This window comes from Anomalospiza imberbis, chromosome 11 (assembly GCF_031753505.1).
Source record: "Anomalospiza imberbis isolate Cuckoo-Finch-1a 21T00152 chromosome 11, ASM3175350v1, whole genome shotgun sequence".
NCBI lineage: Eukaryota > Metazoa > Chordata > Aves > Passeriformes > Viduidae > Anomalospiza > Anomalospiza imberbis.
Window position 1 is genome coordinate 1,967,591 of NC_089691.1, and position 19,142 is coordinate 1,986,732.

General features: G+C 39.7%; 1 protein-coding gene across 16 annotated transcripts in view; it reads left to right on the forward strand.

The window, feature by feature from the left end:
- IQSEC1 (IQ motif and Sec7 domain ArfGEF 1) overlaps positions 1 to 19,142 on the forward strand; it is a 280,971-nt gene that overhangs the window by 257,204 nt on the left and 4,625 nt on the right. For 10 of the 16 annotated variants that reach the window (XM_068201458.1, XM_068201470.1, XM_068201461.1 and 7 more), the window contains 9 exons: positions 901 to 1,023; positions 1,776 to 1,942; positions 3,504 to 3,643; positions 4,898 to 4,927; positions 5,993 to 6,118; positions 7,228 to 7,327; positions 10,480 to 10,653; positions 11,370 to 11,546; positions 17,727 to 17,776. In XM_068201458.1, coding sequence (XP_068057559.1) covers positions 901 to 1,023; positions 1,776 to 1,942; positions 3,504 to 3,643; positions 4,898 to 4,927; positions 5,993 to 6,118; positions 7,228 to 7,327; positions 10,480 to 10,653; positions 11,370 to 11,546; positions 17,727 to 17,776 — 1,087 coding nt within the window. Of the gene's footprint in view, positions 1 to 900; positions 1,024 to 1,775; positions 1,943 to 3,503; positions 3,644 to 4,897; positions 4,928 to 5,992; positions 6,119 to 7,227; positions 7,328 to 10,479; positions 10,654 to 11,369; positions 11,547 to 11,745; positions 12,659 to 17,726; positions 17,777 to 19,142 lie in introns of those variants that run through there. The other 6 variants (XM_068201459.1, XM_068201468.1, XM_068201474.1 and 3 more) reach the window with 4 other exon arrangements.

The window sequence follows — 19,142 nt, forward strand, 5'->3', positions numbered from 1 at the left end:
AATATTAAAAGCAAGGCAAATAAATTACTTGCTGTTAATCTACATTAGCTGCATTGTTACTGGAAGAAAAATATGATCTATTGCAATTTGTCATTGTATATCTATACATTTAAGAAAAAGCTTTTAAAAGTGGATAATGCTTTCTGTGGTTTCTGCATTACAGTGCTGTTACTTGCAGTGATTCATGTCTGATCATTTCAAAACTAAAAGCTAAGCTTAAAGGAAATTTATAAGCTTCTGATTTTTAAAGCAGTCTTTAAACAAAGTATTAGAATGACATACTTCATGTTGCTGATTATATTAAAATGGTTCTTAAAAGGGACTGTATTTTCAGAGCAAGAAAGTAATTATTTCTTCATAAACGTTAACTGAAAGTCATGGCAAATGATGGGGAGATGAGAGTTACAGTAATAATAAGAGAGTATCCAAACAAGGTTATTTTTCTCTCTGCAATTAAGAACATTGCTCGACACAGAGCCATTTGTTGCAGATTATTGAGCCTGCTGCAGGCTGTCTGAGGTATGATATTTTGAGCAGTATAAACTATTTATTATTGTTGGAGGCATTGCGATAGTTGATTGGCCTGGAAGCACAGAACTAATAATTATTTGTGGCAGTGGTACATCACTTACAATGATCAGACATTTGTCATTCCAGCAGATCTTCAGTTAAAAAACACAAGGGTCTGCTCACATGTGCACATTCTCATTGATCTGTTATTTTCAACCTCCCTTCACAGCTTACCTGCAATTATTGCAATTGCTGCTGAAAGTTTAAAAAACAATTCCATTAATCTCTGTCAGGTGGAAAATTGGAAAGTTTTTTCTGTTTCAAAATCTTCCCTTTGGTACTGTGTTGTTGGAAATGAAGAGACACGATGTGAATCTGTTTTTGTCCTAGCTGTGTGGTGGATGAGATGGACTTCTCCACAATGGAGCTGGATGAAGCACTCAGGAAATTTCAGGCCCACATCCGTGTCCAAGGAGAAGCCCAGAAGGTGGAGCGGCTCATTGAAGCTTTTAGGTAGGATGTGAAATAAATCCCTCAGTCACCAGAAACCTGCTGCTTTGCAGTCAGACTGCAGAAGTGGGGAACTTGGGCTTATCCAAGTTACTTTCCTGATTATTTTCAGTGTCCTCATGAGGTACAAACACTTTCAAATATGTCCTGTTTGTGGGGGGAGGTTGCTAAGTATGGAAGAGGAAGTTTAATTTGCTGGTGTTGTTCATGTGTGGCATTTGTATTAATAAAACTTTCTCAGAAGTTCTTTCTGGCATCAGTTGAAAAGATACTCAAGGATTTTTGAACATCTCTAAGAATATATTTAGATTTAGTAGTTTATATGAGTGGAATTATAAGCCCATGCACTTTCTAGGGTATGTATACTCCTGACTTTTCATTAAACACTTCAACAATGGTGGGAGAAAGAGGAGTCACTTATCAGTACTGACAGATGTGTATCCAGGGCAGGATAAGGTGGAAATCACCATACGGCAGTAAGCCAAAAACAATGCTGTGTTCTTACCTGCTGTCGGGGCATTAATCACTGAAAAAAATGGGATATAGAAGTTATTGTAGTAAGTGAAGTTACAGTTAAGGAGAAACAAACTCCTTGCACGTTCAAGGATTGTCTTACGAAAACGTGTGGATGGAAAGCTAAGGCTGTGTCTGGAAAGGGAGCAGTAGCTTGCTGAGGCTCTGGAATGCAGCAGGTGGGTTATTTGGTGCATTTGAGCAGTGCCTCCCAGCCCTGACAGCCTCCCTGGTGTTCCCAGCCAGCGTTACTGCATCTGCAACCCGGGCGTGGTGCGGCAGTTCCGCAACCCCGACACCATCTTCATCCTGGCCTTCGCCATCATCCTGCTCAACACCGACATGTACAGCCCCAACGTCAAACCCGAGCGCAAGATGAAGCTGGAGGACTTCATCAAGAACCTCAGGGGTAAGAGACCCTAAGGGCAAAGCTCCTCAAAGCTTTTCCCTGTCACTGTCCTTGCAGGGACACTCTGTGTCTTCTGGGAACAACTTCACGCTGCTGTCACCTGACTGCCATTTGGACAGATTTCAGTCATTTCCGTAACAGCAAAACCAGAATTAATTGTGTAATATTTGGTCATTTTTATCTTGTCTTTCTTGAGTGGATTGATGTATTGTCAGGACCTTTCATTTTAGGACCAGTAAAACCAAAATACTTGTGGTGTTCTGGAATTTCAGATCTTGAAAATGAAAGTCCTGGTTGGTGATTTTATTCCCTGAGATTGATATAAGGCAGCAGTGAACAACCTGTGCTTAGCAGATGTTTCAGCTTAGCAAAGTTTAAGTTAGTGCTGAGATTTTATTGTAAAATTCACAAATGCTCCAAAGGCCTGATATGCATCTCTTGGCATAATGCTGCAGTTACATTTGTGGAGTTAGCCACAGCACATTCTCTCTGAACTCCAGCATGCATGCCAGCAGTTCTTGTTACTGCAGGCACTTCTGTAACAGGCTACCTTGCTGCAGTAAATCACTGCATCACAAAGAGTGGGCTGTGGAAGACTTGCCATGTGGCACAGAACAGAGGTGGTTTTACTTGCTTCTATCTGCAAACAAATTGTATTTTATCACTCTATTTTTTATGGGAGCAGTTGTTGCACTGAGTGACAAAATATTCTATCTTTGCTTCTGAATGGGTGATAAGAGTTTATTGCTTTAAAACCTGTTTAAAAAAGATACATGCATCTCCCTGTCCGCAGAAAATCCAGCTTTAAGTCACTTAGTGAAACTGGACTCCTTCCATTGCTGTTAAAAATTCAGGATCGAGCATTCAAGACAGTGTGGCATTTGTTGGAATACCATGCCAACCATGCCAGTGATAATGACACACAGCTAAACAACAATATTGGCTCTGGGCTATTTTGTTGATTTGTTTTTCCAGACTAAACTAGATCTTTTTGAAATCTTATAGGAAATATTGGTTAAATAATTTTAACTCATTCATAAGGTTCTCACATAGGAAATTATTTCATGAACCTTGAGTAATACTGAGACAGAGGCAAAATGAAATGGTTCTTCTGCTTCCTCGCAGGGGTGTATTCCCAGGAGAATGTCGTATGAAGGTTTTAGTGTCTAAAAAGGAATTTAAGTCATTGTAGCTTTAATACCAAACAGAGGTGTGAAAGAAAAAAAAATCCTTTAGGAAATCAGACTTTTTATGTCTTAGTTTTAGATGGGAGTTTTAAAACAAAAAATCCCCAAACCTGGGTGATCTCCATCAATGTCTCGGTGTATGGGCAGCGAGCTTCTGGACCAAAATCAGTGTTTAAATCATGTTCACACCACTTCTTCTGCGTGGCTGAGGCAGCACAAGGACACACAGGAGGAGCTGGCTGGCAGCTGGGAGAAACCAGCACAAACATCCACAGGCAGGCAGGCAGCACTGGGAGGGCAGGAAAGCAGTGCCCAGGATTTTATGCTCTGCCGGCGCGGGTCAGATCCCTGCTAACAGAAGCTTGGCCCTGCAGGGGTGGATGACGGTGAGGACATCCCGCGGGAGATGCTGATCGGCATCTACGAGCGCATCCGCAAGCGCGAGCTGAAGACCAACGAGGACCACGTGTCCCAGGTGCAGAAGGTGGAGAAGCTCATCGTGGGCAAGAAACCGGTGAGTGCCCTCTGCTCTGCCGCGGGGCACAGGCAGGGCAGCAGGGCTGGGCTGCTCCCCGCTACAGACTGGCCCACAAATGGCAACGGGCAGAAACTGTCAAAATCATTCCCTATAAGGTTGACTTAAATTCTGGAGTATGAATGCAGATGAATTTTGTTTTTGCAATCATGGGTGACATGATGATGTTAGGAGTCTTAAAATCATTTATTGTGAAGCTTTACAATTCTGAAATATCTGCATTTTAGGCAGTTCTCTTGTTTGTTTCTAAAGAATCAAAGTGCTTTGTCAATGTGATATTGTAGAGAACCATATTTCAAAATGTGCACTGTCAGTTACGGCTCCATAATTTACAAGAGTAACAGAGAAGTTCTGTTCACATCATCACCTGCTCAGCTGGCTCCGTGACCTGGGATTTGTAAGGGGACACAGAGTCATTTTATCTCAGGACATAGCTGGAAATCAGGTCTCAGGGATTCTGGTGCTGGGTTTGAGCATCCAAAGATAGGATTGTTGTGGGAAAAGTCTTGAAATATTCTGCTATATAAATGAATCTTGCAAGCATCTCTTGGAAAAGGAGAGAGAAAAGAAAGACCACAGCATTTTGCCTCCGAACGTGGATCTCACGATTCTCCCTATTACTGTTAAAGGGCTTTGAACTGTAATCTCTTCTCAGACAAGCCTTAGCCAGGGGATGGGGGAAGGGAATGAGGGACCACCAAAAATCTAATTTTGGTCTGTTTCCAGTAAAGAATGTGCTGAGGAGATCTCTTTGAAGAAGCAGCGGAAAGAAAGCAAAGCTTTTATAAAAGCTTGTATCTATTTTTGAGAGGAAGGGAAATAAGTATTCTGAAGTCAGTATTTGGGCACTTAATATGAAACTTTGTTTCTGTAATTGGGGATTTAGGTTTATATATAGGCTTCTGTGGGAGATGTTTTTTTTTTCATGTTTCTTTTTTTATTCAGACATGTGGCAATTCAAATCCTAAAACTAATCCTGACCTTGTAAATTAAATGGGATTAAGAAAACAATGCCCTTGGTGGTGTCCTAGCTTGAAGGATTCTTCTGGTGGGAGACTTTTTAACTGAGTGCAAGGAATTTAGGGGAACAGGCAAGAGTCTTTATTGATAGCTCTATTTGTTTTTACTTTATAGGCATTTAGTCATAGTCAGAGCGTGCCGTATTTACTTGCTATGATACAGTTCTGTGTTTCTCTGAAGTTTAATCAACTTGTATGTGTCTTTCTACTGTAGATTGGATCTCTGCACCATGGACTTGGTTGTGTAGGTATTTCTCTCCTACTCCTTCAAAATTTAAAGTCATTGTAGCTGGCAGCATTTTCCTAAACTGGAGATAAGACATTCTGTTGCATTTTTAAATTTTAAATTACTGATCTTATTTCAGGCAACATTTTTGTTGTGTTATAGTAAAAACTCTCCAAAGCATAAAGATTTTCTTAAAAAATTATTTCCCTGAGGCTGCCTAATTTATTGCCAAGGGTCTTCTAGACCTTTTTAGTACACTTTTTATTTATTTGAAATATTATTATCACTGTAGAAATTAACCAATAAGGAATAAACAAATAATTAAAATCGCAGTTTGCACCTCACCTTTCCACCTGGGTTGTGGTGTGTTTCTTCTTTCTGGTCCATTTGAGAATTGAATGATACTCTGGAAAGATACTGCCAGTTAAAGTTCACTTCTGAATGGTAGATGAGCATTGAAAATATTGATTCCAGATTTAAATTATAGGCATGGTCAGTAATAAAGACAAACTGTTCTTAAAATGCACCAGTTTATGGATTTCTTTTGGTGCTGTTAACAAGATCTCATTGTTTGCATTTGAAAGAAATTAAGTCTCACTCGTCAGCTTCAGAGATGCCTTCAGCAGACATTTCCAATAAGAAAATGGAAACTCAGTCTTGGTTTTCTTGCTGGCTTGAGAAAATAAGACAGATTGAAAATGCATTTGCTTTGTCCTGATGTCACCATTTTCTTGGTATTAGGGAATGAACAAATTGAATTAACTTGGTGGCTGACAAAAAGTAACTTACGCCATTTCACAAAAGCTAAACTTGCTTTACATCCTTTATTTGAATGATAATAAAAATGGTCTAATAATAATAAAAATGATAATAAAAAGTGGAAGGAACTTTTATGAAGTTTGAATGTCCTGCAAGTTTGTGGCATAAATTCATGTTGCTGTTGTTGTTCCTTTGATGAAAAGGTCTAATGGGCTTCCACATAAAAATATTTGAAGTGTTAAAGAAAAAAGATTTTATGTATAAAAAATGCTCTTTCTTGGCTAGAAGCTGTTATATGAACCATGAATTTTTGTATTATTGCAGGTGCTCTCTCTCCCCCACCGGAGGCTTGTTTGCTACTGTAGGCTGTTTGAAGTTCCAGATCCAAATAAACCTCAGAAGCTTGGATTGCACCAACGAGAAATATTTTTATTTAATGATCTTCTCGTGGTATGTATTTCCAGGCAGAGAGAATGAGGTACTCAGAAATACTATCTCCATGAAATCACTGGCAATTAAGTACATGAACATTCCTAAAAATAAATATCTGTTGTCCTGTATTCCAACAATCCTGGGGTGATTAAGAGATTTGTATCCTAATTTTGAAAGTTCTGTATAATTTGCTTTTAAACTGAATGGCTTACATTAAACTTAATGGCTGCACTCTGCAAGAAGGTATTTGATGCAGTAGCTTTTACTATAGAGAAAAGAACCTCACCTACCGTTCACCCATTGTCCCAAAGGATAAACAAAAACATTATTTTTTCCATGAATAATGAATTCAAGGTACCTGTGGAAAACCAAAATTACGTCCTACTTTGTGTTCCCTAGATGTTCTATGAACCAGGTCTGTTGGTGCACTGAAATAGGAATAGGACCTGTTGAAATAGATTTTTACTGTTGACTTTACTTTTTAGTGTGCGTTTATTTTCACAGACTTTAACTTGACCCAGTCTTTTGAAAAGCAGACACACAGAACTCAGGACAGCTTGGAATTATTTGGTTGAGTTACTCTTAAAAATAGGAAAATTTGTTGCATTCCATTTGGAATGCACTTGGCTGTTACCTGAAAACTGAGAACTACACCAAATATTTGATATTTTGTTAGGAAAAAGGCACATCTCATCTACACAAATTTACTATGTAGTTTTTTGCATACCTACAGACCTAAATTTGGGGGGTTTAAGAATAACTTAAATGTATTTTCATTTTTTGCTAGCACAGAAAGGATGCATAGTTATTTTTGGTTTTGGAATTTCAAGAAGTAGAGTTCTGGAGGAAAGAAAACACGAAGGCTTTGTGTCTGGATAAAATGTTAGCTCTTCTGCTTTAGAGAGATGATGCTGCAGGGCTTTGTTTTTTTTCAGTAGCAAGAGATTAAATACAGCAGTTGTATTAAAAAAAAAAGGAAAAAAATAACAAGTGCATTTTTTCTGACAGATTTATAACTTTCTTTTAAATAAAATGTTTTCTCTTTTGCTAATTCTTCAGAGCAATAATTTTCCACATACACATTTGGTAGAACGAGTATTTCACTTTGTTTATCTGATACCTTTCAGGTGACCAAGATTTTTCAGAAGAAGAAGAACTCTGTTACATACAGTTTTCGACAGTCCTTTTCCCTCTATGGAATGCAAGTTCTTCTCTTTGAGAACCAGTGTAAGTATTTCCTCTCTTTTTAGAGGACCACTTTGTTCCTAAATAAAACAAAAATGGTGTAAGTGAAAGGGATGGACAGGACTTGATCCTGAGTTTAGGAATAAAATTGCTCTGGATTTAACTTTGTTCTAAAGTTTAAAACAAGATGCTGTCAGTTTATAAAACAGAGCTTTTTGGTTGTAGTCCGAAGCCAAATCTCCCCAAATGTGTTTGTGATTACTTGTAAAGAATAAAAGGATTGCCAAGAAAAAAAAAAACACGTGTTGCTAAGTCAGTGGTACCATTCACTGGAACTGAGTGGCAATAAATAAGGACTCTTATAATGATATCTGTAATTCAAAACACTATTTAATTTATTTTTCCTGATTTATGGCTTAACGTTGCCTAGATAATGTATGCTACCTCAAATTTAAACACAAAGCATAGACTTTCATTTTCTGACACCTTTTGTTTATTTCTCTTACAATCTGCATCAGTCCAATATTATTTTTATCTTTAGTGCTTCTTAGCAGACAAAAACCCAAATAATTTGCTAAAATCCTGTTTCTAAGCCCAAATACAGCATCAGTAGTGACAGCAGAGCAGAGTTGTTGGCTGTTGGTATGGTACACAGGGAGACAGCCTGACTGAATTCATGTTTGTGACCAAGCCTTCACCCCCTGATAAATTGGGTACAGCCCAGTGTGAGCTGTGCTTTTCTGTCATGGAAGGTTCTTAGTTTTGCCTTGTCCTTAAGAATGTGCTCCCTAAAAATCCATTGCTGTTACTGCAAGCCTCTGGAGATTCCAGAGGGAAGGTTTTGCAGAGCTCACAGCAGCTCTGTAGCCCACAGATTATTTCTGTGCTTACACATGCATTCTCTCTCTCTTCTGAGCACATTATATGATATAAAATTCAGTTTTGGAGGGGAAGGCCAAATATGTCTATCCTGAATTCTACTAAAAATAGAAGGATTTATAATTCTCTGGTGCCGTGTTAAATAAAATATATTTTAAAATAAAGCATGCTAAGTAAAAACACTAATCAAATAAATTTAAAAATATCTATAGTGAAATAAGAAGTAAAGGATTGGACTCCTCCCAGTGAACTGGAGGCATTTTAACTGAGGCACTTCAGGAGGGCTTCTTAGTTGAATTCACTGCAGTGAATCAGTGAATAGGCTACTCTAATATTGGTGCCTCTCAGGTGGGATGCACAGTTTTCCAGTTGGGAAAGAGAAGTATTTGTCCCCTTTGATTTGTAAAATTCAATATTGTGGGTTTCCCCTGTCCCCAGCAAGCTTTGGGCTGTTTTGTCCAGGGCCATCAGTAACTCTGTGTGGAGCAGCTGTTCCCTGGTTTCAAGGGAATAAAAGTCAGTGTTGCTAAAGCAGAAGCAACAAAATATTGGTTTGGCTGCTGGTGAGGTTGAACAAATTACTGGCACTGGTGATAGAAAAATTGACTTTTAATGATAGAAGTCAGTTATGTTCAGGAATGAATGAGCTGCAAAGGGAAAACAATGTCACATATCTCTAGTAAATAAATAGGCCATACAGGACGTATATTTTCCATTCTCAGTCAAAATCACTAACAAAATATAGAGGGGGAGCAGATCACTTAGGAGAGAGTGTGACTGAAACCAAGAAATACTGATGTGAGCATTTCCTGACACTTGATCAATACAGTGCAGAGAAGTAAAATATATGTGTTTGTTATGTGGAAATTCCTTCTTGGCTCATATGTGGGGGCAGCCCCAGTGACTTTGGGGTTGCCAGGTTTCCTTGTTTGGTTTTGTAAACATTTTTATTCTTTCCCCTGGAGTGGTGCAGAGCTGTTTGCTGCATTCCCTGTGCCAATGATCCCAACATCCCACCTGAGCCTGCCCAGCACTGGGACCTTTTGGCTGTTCTTCTGTGTGAGGTGTTGACAGCAAATCCCGGCCAAACTCCCAAATCCTTTCTCCCTCCTTCCCCTCAGGACCCTTTGAGCCTCAGGGCAGTCACTCTGTTTTCCCTGAGGATTGTAAATGGATTTGCTTCACTTTTAGTTGCAGCTTTGATCTGGGAGTGAAGGTACCTAAAAAAGCCAAAGTGAAGGTACCCTAAAAAAGCCAAGCACATGCACTGGTTTCTCAATAGTTGAAGTCCTGTTGAAACCTCCTGGCTTTGAGGGAGGGGAGTGCCTCTCTTCATCCACTGGCTCTTGAGGGAGGGAGGGAGGTTTCAGTACATGGCAGCCCTTGAGCTTGGGCTCAAATACTGAGGTAAATATTTGAGAGCTGTAGCAAACCAAGAGGGGAAGGCAGCTGAGTAAAAAAACCACGGTGTTAAAATGCACACGTTGAGGTTTGCTGACACTCCATTGCTCCAGATCTGTGCTTCAAGCAAAGACTGATTTGTTTTCTACAGCAGAACATACTTTCATTCTGAGTATGTTTCTGTAAATGAACGTTCTGTCTCAACCAGGAGATATTTTTGACCAGCTGTTAAAATCTCAGAAGTACACCTGGAAAAGAGGCAAAGATAGTTTCCTGAAAAATCTGCCTTTTATTATTAAAAGTCCATAATATGGGTCAAAAGAAGGGTGAAAAAACCAAATCAGCCCTTTTACTTCTTCAGTATGGGATTTCGCAGATACTTTTACTTTTATTTAAAAGAAAAAAAGGAAAGTAGGATGTACAGGGAGCGCAATCCAATAGAAAATACTAAACCTGTACTTGTTTGTGTGTTTGTCTTCCTGCAAATGGTGAGTTAAAAGTAAAAGACAATTTGTAGCATTTGAAATGTCTTCAAGTAGCCTTTACACTCAGCAAAACTTTGGTCACAAGTGGGTAAGGTAGGTCATGGGATCTGTTCCATGAAAGAAAAATCATCCCCTTAGCTTTTTGCTTTTTTTCCCCCTGCTGTTTTTGCTATATATTGCATATTGTACCTTAAGGGTAGCAGCTACATAAAGATATCTCTCAATATTTGTTCAGTATTTGACAGTTAAGCTGTTCCAACGTACCTTAGGGATTTTTATTCTAATTTTGTGCTGTCAGACTTCCATTTCTCTGACTTTGTATCCTCTGTGGTAATATTACTAAAAGCTTTCAGTTTTGGTGGGTATTTTTATTAAAAGAAAAGTAATTGTAATAATCAGAGCTTAGTTTTTCTTGCCTTTTTCTTCCAGATTATCCCAATGGCATTCGGCTCACGTCAGCTGTTCCAGGAGCAGATATCAAAGTACTCATAAATTTCAATGCACCAAATCCTCAGGACAGGAAGAAGTTTACAGATGATTTGAGGGAATCAATTGCAGAAGTTCAAGAAATGGAAAAGCACAGAATAGAGTGTAAGTACAAAGGTACATATAATGGAGCATTTTCCAGCTAATCAAAATAAGAAAATTCTGAATAAGTGTATAACACATTAGAACTCTTTAAAAGTTCAAAATAATGTGGGTTTTTCTGTCACTTTGCCTCGAGAAGGAGGAAAAAGCCAATAATGCCTTAAGCCCCAGCTGAGTTCATTGACTCCTATTTACTGCAGTGCAGCTGCAGGGGAATTTATCTTGGACAAGCTGCAAATAACAATGGACAGAGGAGAGCTGGGTCTGTGATTTGTAGTATAAATTACTGCAAGAATTTTTAGGGATAATGTGGACAGAGGAAAGATGGATCTGTGATTTGTACTGTAAATTCCAGTAAGAATTTTAGGGGTAATGTGGACAGAGGAGAGACAGATCTGTGATTTGTATCACAAATTACAGCAGGAATTTTAGGGGCGATTTGCCTCACACTGAAATTCCCGGTGACAGCCCTTCCAATAAGCCTCATTGCATTTGTCTTCATTTCCGTGTTGCAATTCCTGTAGTCAGTAAGGAAGTCATGTCTAAACTGATCTATTTTGCTGGTAGTCCCGTGAGTATCTGAAGATGAAATTTCGTCCCATTTTCCCAAAAGAGGCCCTGCTGCACATCCAGCTGTGGGTAGAGGGGTGAAGCTCCCTGCAGACACAGGGATGTTCTGGGTTGTTTTGTCCCCACAAACACCAGTGTAAGAACCGCCGTGTGTGTTGCAGCCGAGCTGGAGAAGCAGAAGGGGGTGGTGCGTCCCAGCATGTCGCAGTGCTCCAGCCTGAAGAAGGACTCCGGCAACGGGACCCTGCCCCGGGCGTGCCTGGACGACAGCTACGCCGGGGGCGAGGGGCTGAAGCGGAGCGCGCTCAGCTCCTCCCTGCGGGACCTGTCCGAAGCAGGTAAGCGCTGCCTCTGCTCCCTGCCTCTGCTCGCAGAGCTGCCTCCACCGTGCCCACCCAGCCCAGCTCCCTCTGGGCCTCCACAAATAGCACTGGTGGAATCTCACACTGCCGAGCAGCTCCGTGTTCCCCCGCCCCCGGCTCGCGGTTAATTTCTGTTCGGTTTGGTTTTTTGTTTTTTTACCTTTGTTCTGTTAAGCGGCCACTGTTTGAAAGCATTTAAGCCGTTGTAGGTTGCTATCGAAACTTTTAAAGGACAGTGAAGACAGAGGAAAAATTGTAAGTTTTTAATAAAACAGAAGTGACTGACTTGTGCTAGGAGTAATTCACTTAGTTTTCCTTTCTTTTTTTTTCATCTCCTTTGCTTTTCCCCCGTCATAGAGTAGGCCTAGAAAGGGAAGGAAAGCTCCTGGTCTCTGTGTAAGGAGCGTTTGTGTATTCTGTGCTCGAGTGTACCTGTGTTACCACCTGGATGAATGAAATTGAGTGAAGCCCTACTACATTCTCCCTGGAGCTGTGTAACATCAGTGTGCCCCTGATGCTCTTTTCTTGTTCTGTAACTCAGACACAGTTCCTAATTCTTGCAAAAAGAGGTTGTTGTGAAGTACTCTTGGCAATAGAACAAAGAAGCCCTAGTGGACAAAAATGCTGATATAACCCACAAAGCCACTGATGTGTCTTAAGTTTTATTAACTGATTAAAGACTGGAAAGCAGTGGTGGTGTGATTTTTTAGCCAAAGCAAGCCAGGGGAAGTTGGGCATGTTTTTATTTGATGGTTTGCCCCACACCTGGCATAGCCGTGTAATCTTCCAGTGTTAAAGATTCCTGTTTCTGACAAGAACTACTACCTGAACTCCATGTCCTCTATTCAGAAAGTACTTCCAGAGATAGTACCAACTCAGATTTTTTTTTTAATTCTTTGGTTTTTAGTTCATAGGCTGTGTGGCATACTCTGCTTTGTTCTTTCAATTGCAGTGATGATGTACAGTGTAGTCATAATTTCAATATTCTGTATATCTTTGGTAGTAGACACTACTTACCTAATTTATTTTTTTTTTAACTAAAGAGATTTTAGCTATGCTGCAATAAATAAAACTGTTGTAAACTGAAATGATAGCCTGTGTTTTGTGGGTATATGTATGTGCATACAAATATGTAGAGAGTGAGCTCTTTCAATTCTTTTCTTCTCTGTTTAGGCTTTCATACTCACATCTCCATGTGCTTCATTAAAAAGACTTAGGCCCTTGATCCAAAATCAGGCTGAAGTTGAATATTGGTGCTTGCTTGGCTCCAGTGGATTTTAGATCAAGCCCTAGTCTTCAACACTATTATCTCTCAGATCTGAGGTTACTTCATCATCCTTTTCTGTTGTTTTGGTTTTATTTCATTAGAATGAGAACTACCATATTGTTAATATGTGAGTTCAGTGGGTATCTGCACCCCTAAATGTGATTTCTGATTAATTTTTTCATTCCATCAGAATTACTCATCCCTCTCTTTCAAACACTGCCATGTATTTGAATTCATATTATGGGTTTAATTCAACAAACCAGCATTTGTAATCACAAACACATTTCACAGGGCATGCCTATAATTGGCATGCTTACTACTGAAAATAACCTTTTTCCATTACAAAAAAATAGAAATCACTCACAGACTGCAGGGTTTATCAATGAGTTTGTTAAACCCAACTAAACTTAATTTTACCTTGAAATAGCTGAGAATTATGGAGAGCTTCTGTTTGGTCTTGTGCAGTGCAACTGACTTGAGAAATGACCAACCTGTTATTTGCTTTGTTATTTGGTGGAGTGACTTCAGGGAGATGATCCAAATAATTCCTGCCTTCTCTCAGGGAATAGCTTGCATGTGAGGCTAATTTTATTTTTAATGTGGGAGAGGTGATCCATAGAAAAGCAAAGGAATATCTTTCAGTTAGGAAGATACTGCACCTCAGTGATTATCCCGTATTAAATTGCTTCTCTAAAACAGGCCTGAGTTAAGTTGCCTCAAATGCTTTTGTGGACGAAACATAGGGTGAACAAGGAGGAGGAACAGGAGTGTGTGGGCCTGCAGGAAAGTGGATTTTTAGAGAGACCCTTTCTACATTGAATCAGAAATAAATCTGACAAACATGAGAAAATGGCCTGTTTGCATATTTATGCAGGAAGGCAGGTAAATGTCCAGTGAACATTGCAAACTCAAAATTCTAACTGTTTATTCAGTGAAGGGAAATGTGACTGAACAGCATTTGGCTGCACAGGTACATGACAGAACTATGTAGGAAAACAATCCATTGCTGTTCCCCAGACATCCCAGTAAATGGAGGCTGTGGAAAGTGACTAAATTTCTCTGAGTGCTGATTCAGAAGCTTCTGAGATCTAACAAATGCTGATACCCTGACTGATTCTGCCTCCTAAGCTGGGAATGCACAGAAAAGCAGGATTTGTCCATCAGGAACCCTTTCCTGAGTGGTTCCATGTCTTGGCCACAACAGCTCAACTCCCAGCTGTGGGAAGGTGTGCTGAGGATCTCTTCATTTGAGAGATGCTGTTGTTCCTTGTGCATTGACAGTTCTTTCCGTGGAATATAAAACACCGTGTGGCATCCAAGTGTTCCAAGATGTGAATATGTCAAAAATATTTAGGGCTTTATTTTTCTCTGAAGAGAAATGTATCATTTTTATTGCACATTCTTGAGCTATAGTCAAGGAAGAACTGAATTTATTTGTTCCAGACTTTGAAATTCTTAATTTATATAAAAATATTAGAAGCCAGGCAAATTTTAATGCATCTAAAGCTGAGCTTTATGAGTTTACAGAAAGATGGGAAAAGTGTGATGTCCCCTCATGGCCACTGTTCCACAGGAAGAATAATTTGGTCACTAAAGCAGAGCAGGAAGGGTTGGACTGGTTGTGTTTCCCATTCTGTTTTCCCAGAAGCAGTCCCATTGGACTGATTTTATGTTCTTTGGTTTGAATTCCAGCCACTTTGAGTCGATGGGGGGCCCAGTGCTTTTACATCAAGTTTACAGTGGAATTCAAACTTTATTCCCACATCCCTAACCTGTAAGGTGGGAATAATATTTACCCAGTGAACTGGTTTAAAAATTGCAGTTTTCTTGTTTGCTCCAGTATTCCACAATTGGCACAGCCAGGTAGTACTGCCCAAGTGAGGGGGGTACAGAGGTTCCTATTACTGACAGCTGGGCTTGTCTAAAACAGCCACAGACCAAAAAAGATTACTTCAAAACCAAACCAAAACAAAAAGTATTTCCAGGATTAAAACAATTCTGTTTCAGTGTGAGATCTTAAGATTGCACCTGTTTCACACAGAAACAAGATGAAAATGTGACAAAGAATACTTTCCCCTTGGTCTCTCTAATGATTGGAGAGAGTAATTTAACTTAAAACTTTTTTCCAAGCTTTTTTCCCCAAGTCACAAGAAGCCAAATCATAACACAGTGTTTAGCTATCAATTATCTCACTGGCCCAGAAGAGTTTCAAGAACTACAGAGCAGCAGTGAGAAATATTTCCATGTACTGAGCTGATCTGCAGCCTGAGCTGCAAGATCAGCACACATCCTGTGATGTGTCCTGCACAGCACACATCCGTTCTGCAAGGTGCAATGGCTTTTATTAATGAAGCTCAATATTCTTTTGGCATGGTTAAGTTTGTAAAAATGTTGTAATAACTTCATATTTCTACTAAAAATTTGAAATATTCTTGGCCCCATATAATGCATGTTCATATATGGGACATACATTTGTGTAAGTTCAAGATATTTCTTACAATGAATATTCATATCTAACAGATGAGGTTAAATTAATTGAAAATTAATTTTATAAATTAAAATCCAGTCTAACAGCCTTAAAAAAATAAAGTAAGCATAATATATTAAGTAAAACTAATTTTCAGATTTGATAAATACCACCTTGCTTTGTTCCACAGCTGCTAATTATCCTGCCAGTACATGCTTAGATGCAATTCTAGTTGAGAGTCACCATTTCCCTGAGATGCATGTAAAAGCTGGAGCTCCAGGGTGGCATTTCTGGGATGAGACACTATCCCAAAGACCAGGGAACAGTCTGGAATAAACACACATTGGCAGGGGGGATGCTCCAGGGGGTTTACTGAGTAAACCCACCACACTGCATGTCAGCACAGAATAGGGTTCAGTTTGTTTTTAAGAAAATGAACAAAGCTTCTGTACAGCAATAGTGCCTATCTGAGGGAAATTACAGGCATTTTAAGTAGGATTTTTCTGTTTGTTCTTGGCTTTGCAAGTACTACTTTGCCCTGGAGTTATTCTGAGCAAAAATCCATCTGTCGCTCTCTGTCTGTATTTACTGTGTCCATGGTTATTTGATCAGATTGTGACTCCTGCCATATGCAAAAGGCATTGGATTGTTGTGTTTTCCTTCGTTTTTGGCCACGTTTAATGCCCCGTGTCAGCTCTCAGTCTTATTTGCAACCCTGACTGCTAAGTTCCGAGGTGGCTGCCGCAGTGTGTTTGCATCAGCAAGCAAGAGTGGTTGGAGTGTTAATCAGTACTAATCCTGTTATCAGAGCAGAAAAATATCAAAGCCTGACTAGGAGTCAAAATAAGGCATGAACAAACCCAGTTTTTCTTGGGGGGGCTCATAAGATAGTACAGCTCTGGTTTGGCTGAGGCTAAAACTGCAGCAGGAGATGAAGCAGTGAGCTTTTGACAAAGAGCCTATCCAGGGGAATTGTTGCAAATCCCAATGAATTTCACTAGTCAAACCCAACACCTTGACCACAAACACCTTCCTCTCAATTTAATGTCACTGCAGAGGGGGTAGTAGTGGGGAGCAACTCTTTGTAAGAGGGGAAAATGTTCCAGTAGCCTGGAACTGTAGCTCTTAAGAGAAACTTGTTTCAGGGCAGTGTCCTGTGACCAACCAGGTCAACGTTATACTTCTAAATCCAGCAGGTGGTAGTTTTTGATCATCCTGATGCTTTGGGTAGCCTGAATTGCCCTGTGAGCAGTTCCAGCGCTCCCTAGTTCTGATCCCAGATGCTTTTGGGGTCTGTGAGGAGGGTACGTCATTAATTGGTTCAGTGATGGCGAAATCCTCACATTCTCCCCCAAAACCACCTCTCAGAGTAGAAGATTCTGAAGACAGCAGTATGCCAGTGCAGGGTGGAAATTGATATTTGGCCTTGCACGAAAGCAAGGAGAGAGTGCTGAGAAAGCTATGGTTTCTAAAGCCATGCAGATTTTAGGGAAGCTCTGAGCACCAGGAGGGCTCCTCAAAGCTCAGCTTTGTTTCTACACCCTGCCAGGAAAGTATTCTGAAACTTTGCAAGGCAAAGCTCCACATGCTATCTTCTAAAAATCTCTATTTCCACTGCAGCCAGATGCTATTTTCTCTGCTGTGAATTGAGAAAGAAAATCTGGGATCCTGTGTCCTATACAGTCACTGAGGTCTTCTGGCTCTTTAGGCAAACAGTCTGGAGTTTCACGTGTGGGTTTAGGCAAATGTCTTTGCAATTTGAGACTGTTGGAGTACAAATCCAACATGCTTAATGATACAGCACTGCACAGCTAAACAAACAAAATCTAGCCATAATGTCAAGACAGATTCTGGATTTACTGATCAAAAATTAAGTTTAGTTTTTTTTTAAACCTCATGAAAGAAGATTGTATGAAATCCACTGAGGTTCAAAGCTGAAATTCAAATGATAAAATTGAAATTCAATAAAATGATAACACTGATGAAGTGATAAAACCGATGCCCCTCACGGTGCCCCACACTGAAGTTCAGAATATTTCAACGTTAAATTTTGCATTTAAGTTAATGCCACCCCACAACTATATCTCAGTGTTTAAAGAAAAAAAACCTTCACGGCCAATTAGATTCCAGGAAACCAAACCCTTTAAAATCGTTGCTGCTCAGCATCACAACCGCAGCACTAAACCCAAACACACCTACTTCAAGAATTGTGCAAATTACCGAAAAAATCACACCCCGCTCGTTGAGCCGATTCCCAAAGACAACATCCCCCCTCCAAATTACCGCTGAACCCCTAGAAACCCAGGCAGGTGCAGGGAGTTGCTGTCCCTGCTGGCCCTAAAGCTGTGGGGCTGTGGGGCCGCAGCTCTTGGCGCCGGTCGTGTCGCAGTCTCTAATCTCTGCTGTTGCATGTCCTGGGCAGGCAAGCGTGGGCGACGCAGCAGTGCAGGATCGCTAGACAGCAATATGGAAGTAAGTAGGAAGTTCCTGATGTCTAGCTGGATGTGATGATGTGCATTTCAAACCTTTCTTTTATATACATACATATTTTTTTGCTCTTTTTTCTTCTAACATATATATATATATATATATATAACCTGCCTGCCACGAATAAAATGCATGCCTAGGCTATTCACTCTGTATTCTTCCAGCTTCCAAAGCACTGACAGCTTGTTTTAGAGCAATGCCATTTTTGGTTTGAGCTAACCTTGTTCCCTTTGTTCCTGCAAGCATGGTTAAATGGATATGATGTGTCCTTTTGCCACCATTTCAGTCTGGTCCCAGCTTAAAAGCCCACTTGCTCTTTGTTACCAAGTACACTGTTCTTGCTGTTTGGTATTTAGCTACTACTATTGACTGTCATGCTCAACCATCCCCATTGCTTATTTTCAAGTTCAATTGCTAAATGTATGCAGTCATGACACCATGGAATTGCACAGATAGGGCATGGGAGGATAAAAAAAATATTCAGATAGGTGAATTCAATGTGGATTTCATGAGATTTCATTCATCTTCAAACCATTTATATATACTGTTCATGTCTCTGAATTCAGCTTGCAGATTTTTTCTTTTTTTTCCTCTTTTTTCTTTTTTTGGTGTTTGCTTTAGGTAGATTACAGTTTAAATCTAGCACACTTTGCCTAAGTACTGTTGTGTCCCGTAACTCTTTAAAAATACAAACCCCAAACTTCAGCAACTAAATTCCAGGCTAAATAATAGAGAATGTTGGACCATAGGTCAGAATAATACAAGCACATAGAAATCTTGGTGACAAAAATGGTATGGTTCCTTTTAACACAAAATGCAGAGGTAGGCCTGAGAAGCAGCACTGTCATGGATGGTAGTGGAAAACTGCTATAAATAAAGACTTCAATACCATTTTAAAATCTGAGCTGTAACTGTAACATTTGCTGCTGTATGTTTAACTATTTAGGTTGCATTTAATGTAGCGCTTTTTTTTTTTTTTTTTTTTTGGTAAAAAAGCAAGTATGGTATTTTTTGCAGTATTTAAAAATGTACTTTTTCTTTAAAAACACACTCATAGGTCTTATATCATGTTACTCTTCCATGACATTTTTTAAAATTTGAAGTCATATCTCTTGATGTCAAAATACCAAGAGAAAATCACTTAATGCTTAACATCCCCTAAGAAGGGCACGAGTGCCCCATTGGCCACTTAGGGAAGGTGGAGATAAAATTTTCCCTAGAACTCTCTAACATAATCCACCCATGTGAACACTAAAGGAGGAGTTTGGGGGGGTCAGTATGAATTTCTTCTTTTTTTTTTCCTTTTTTTTTTTTTTTTTTTTCCTTTTCAAACATTTCAAGGTTTTTTTTT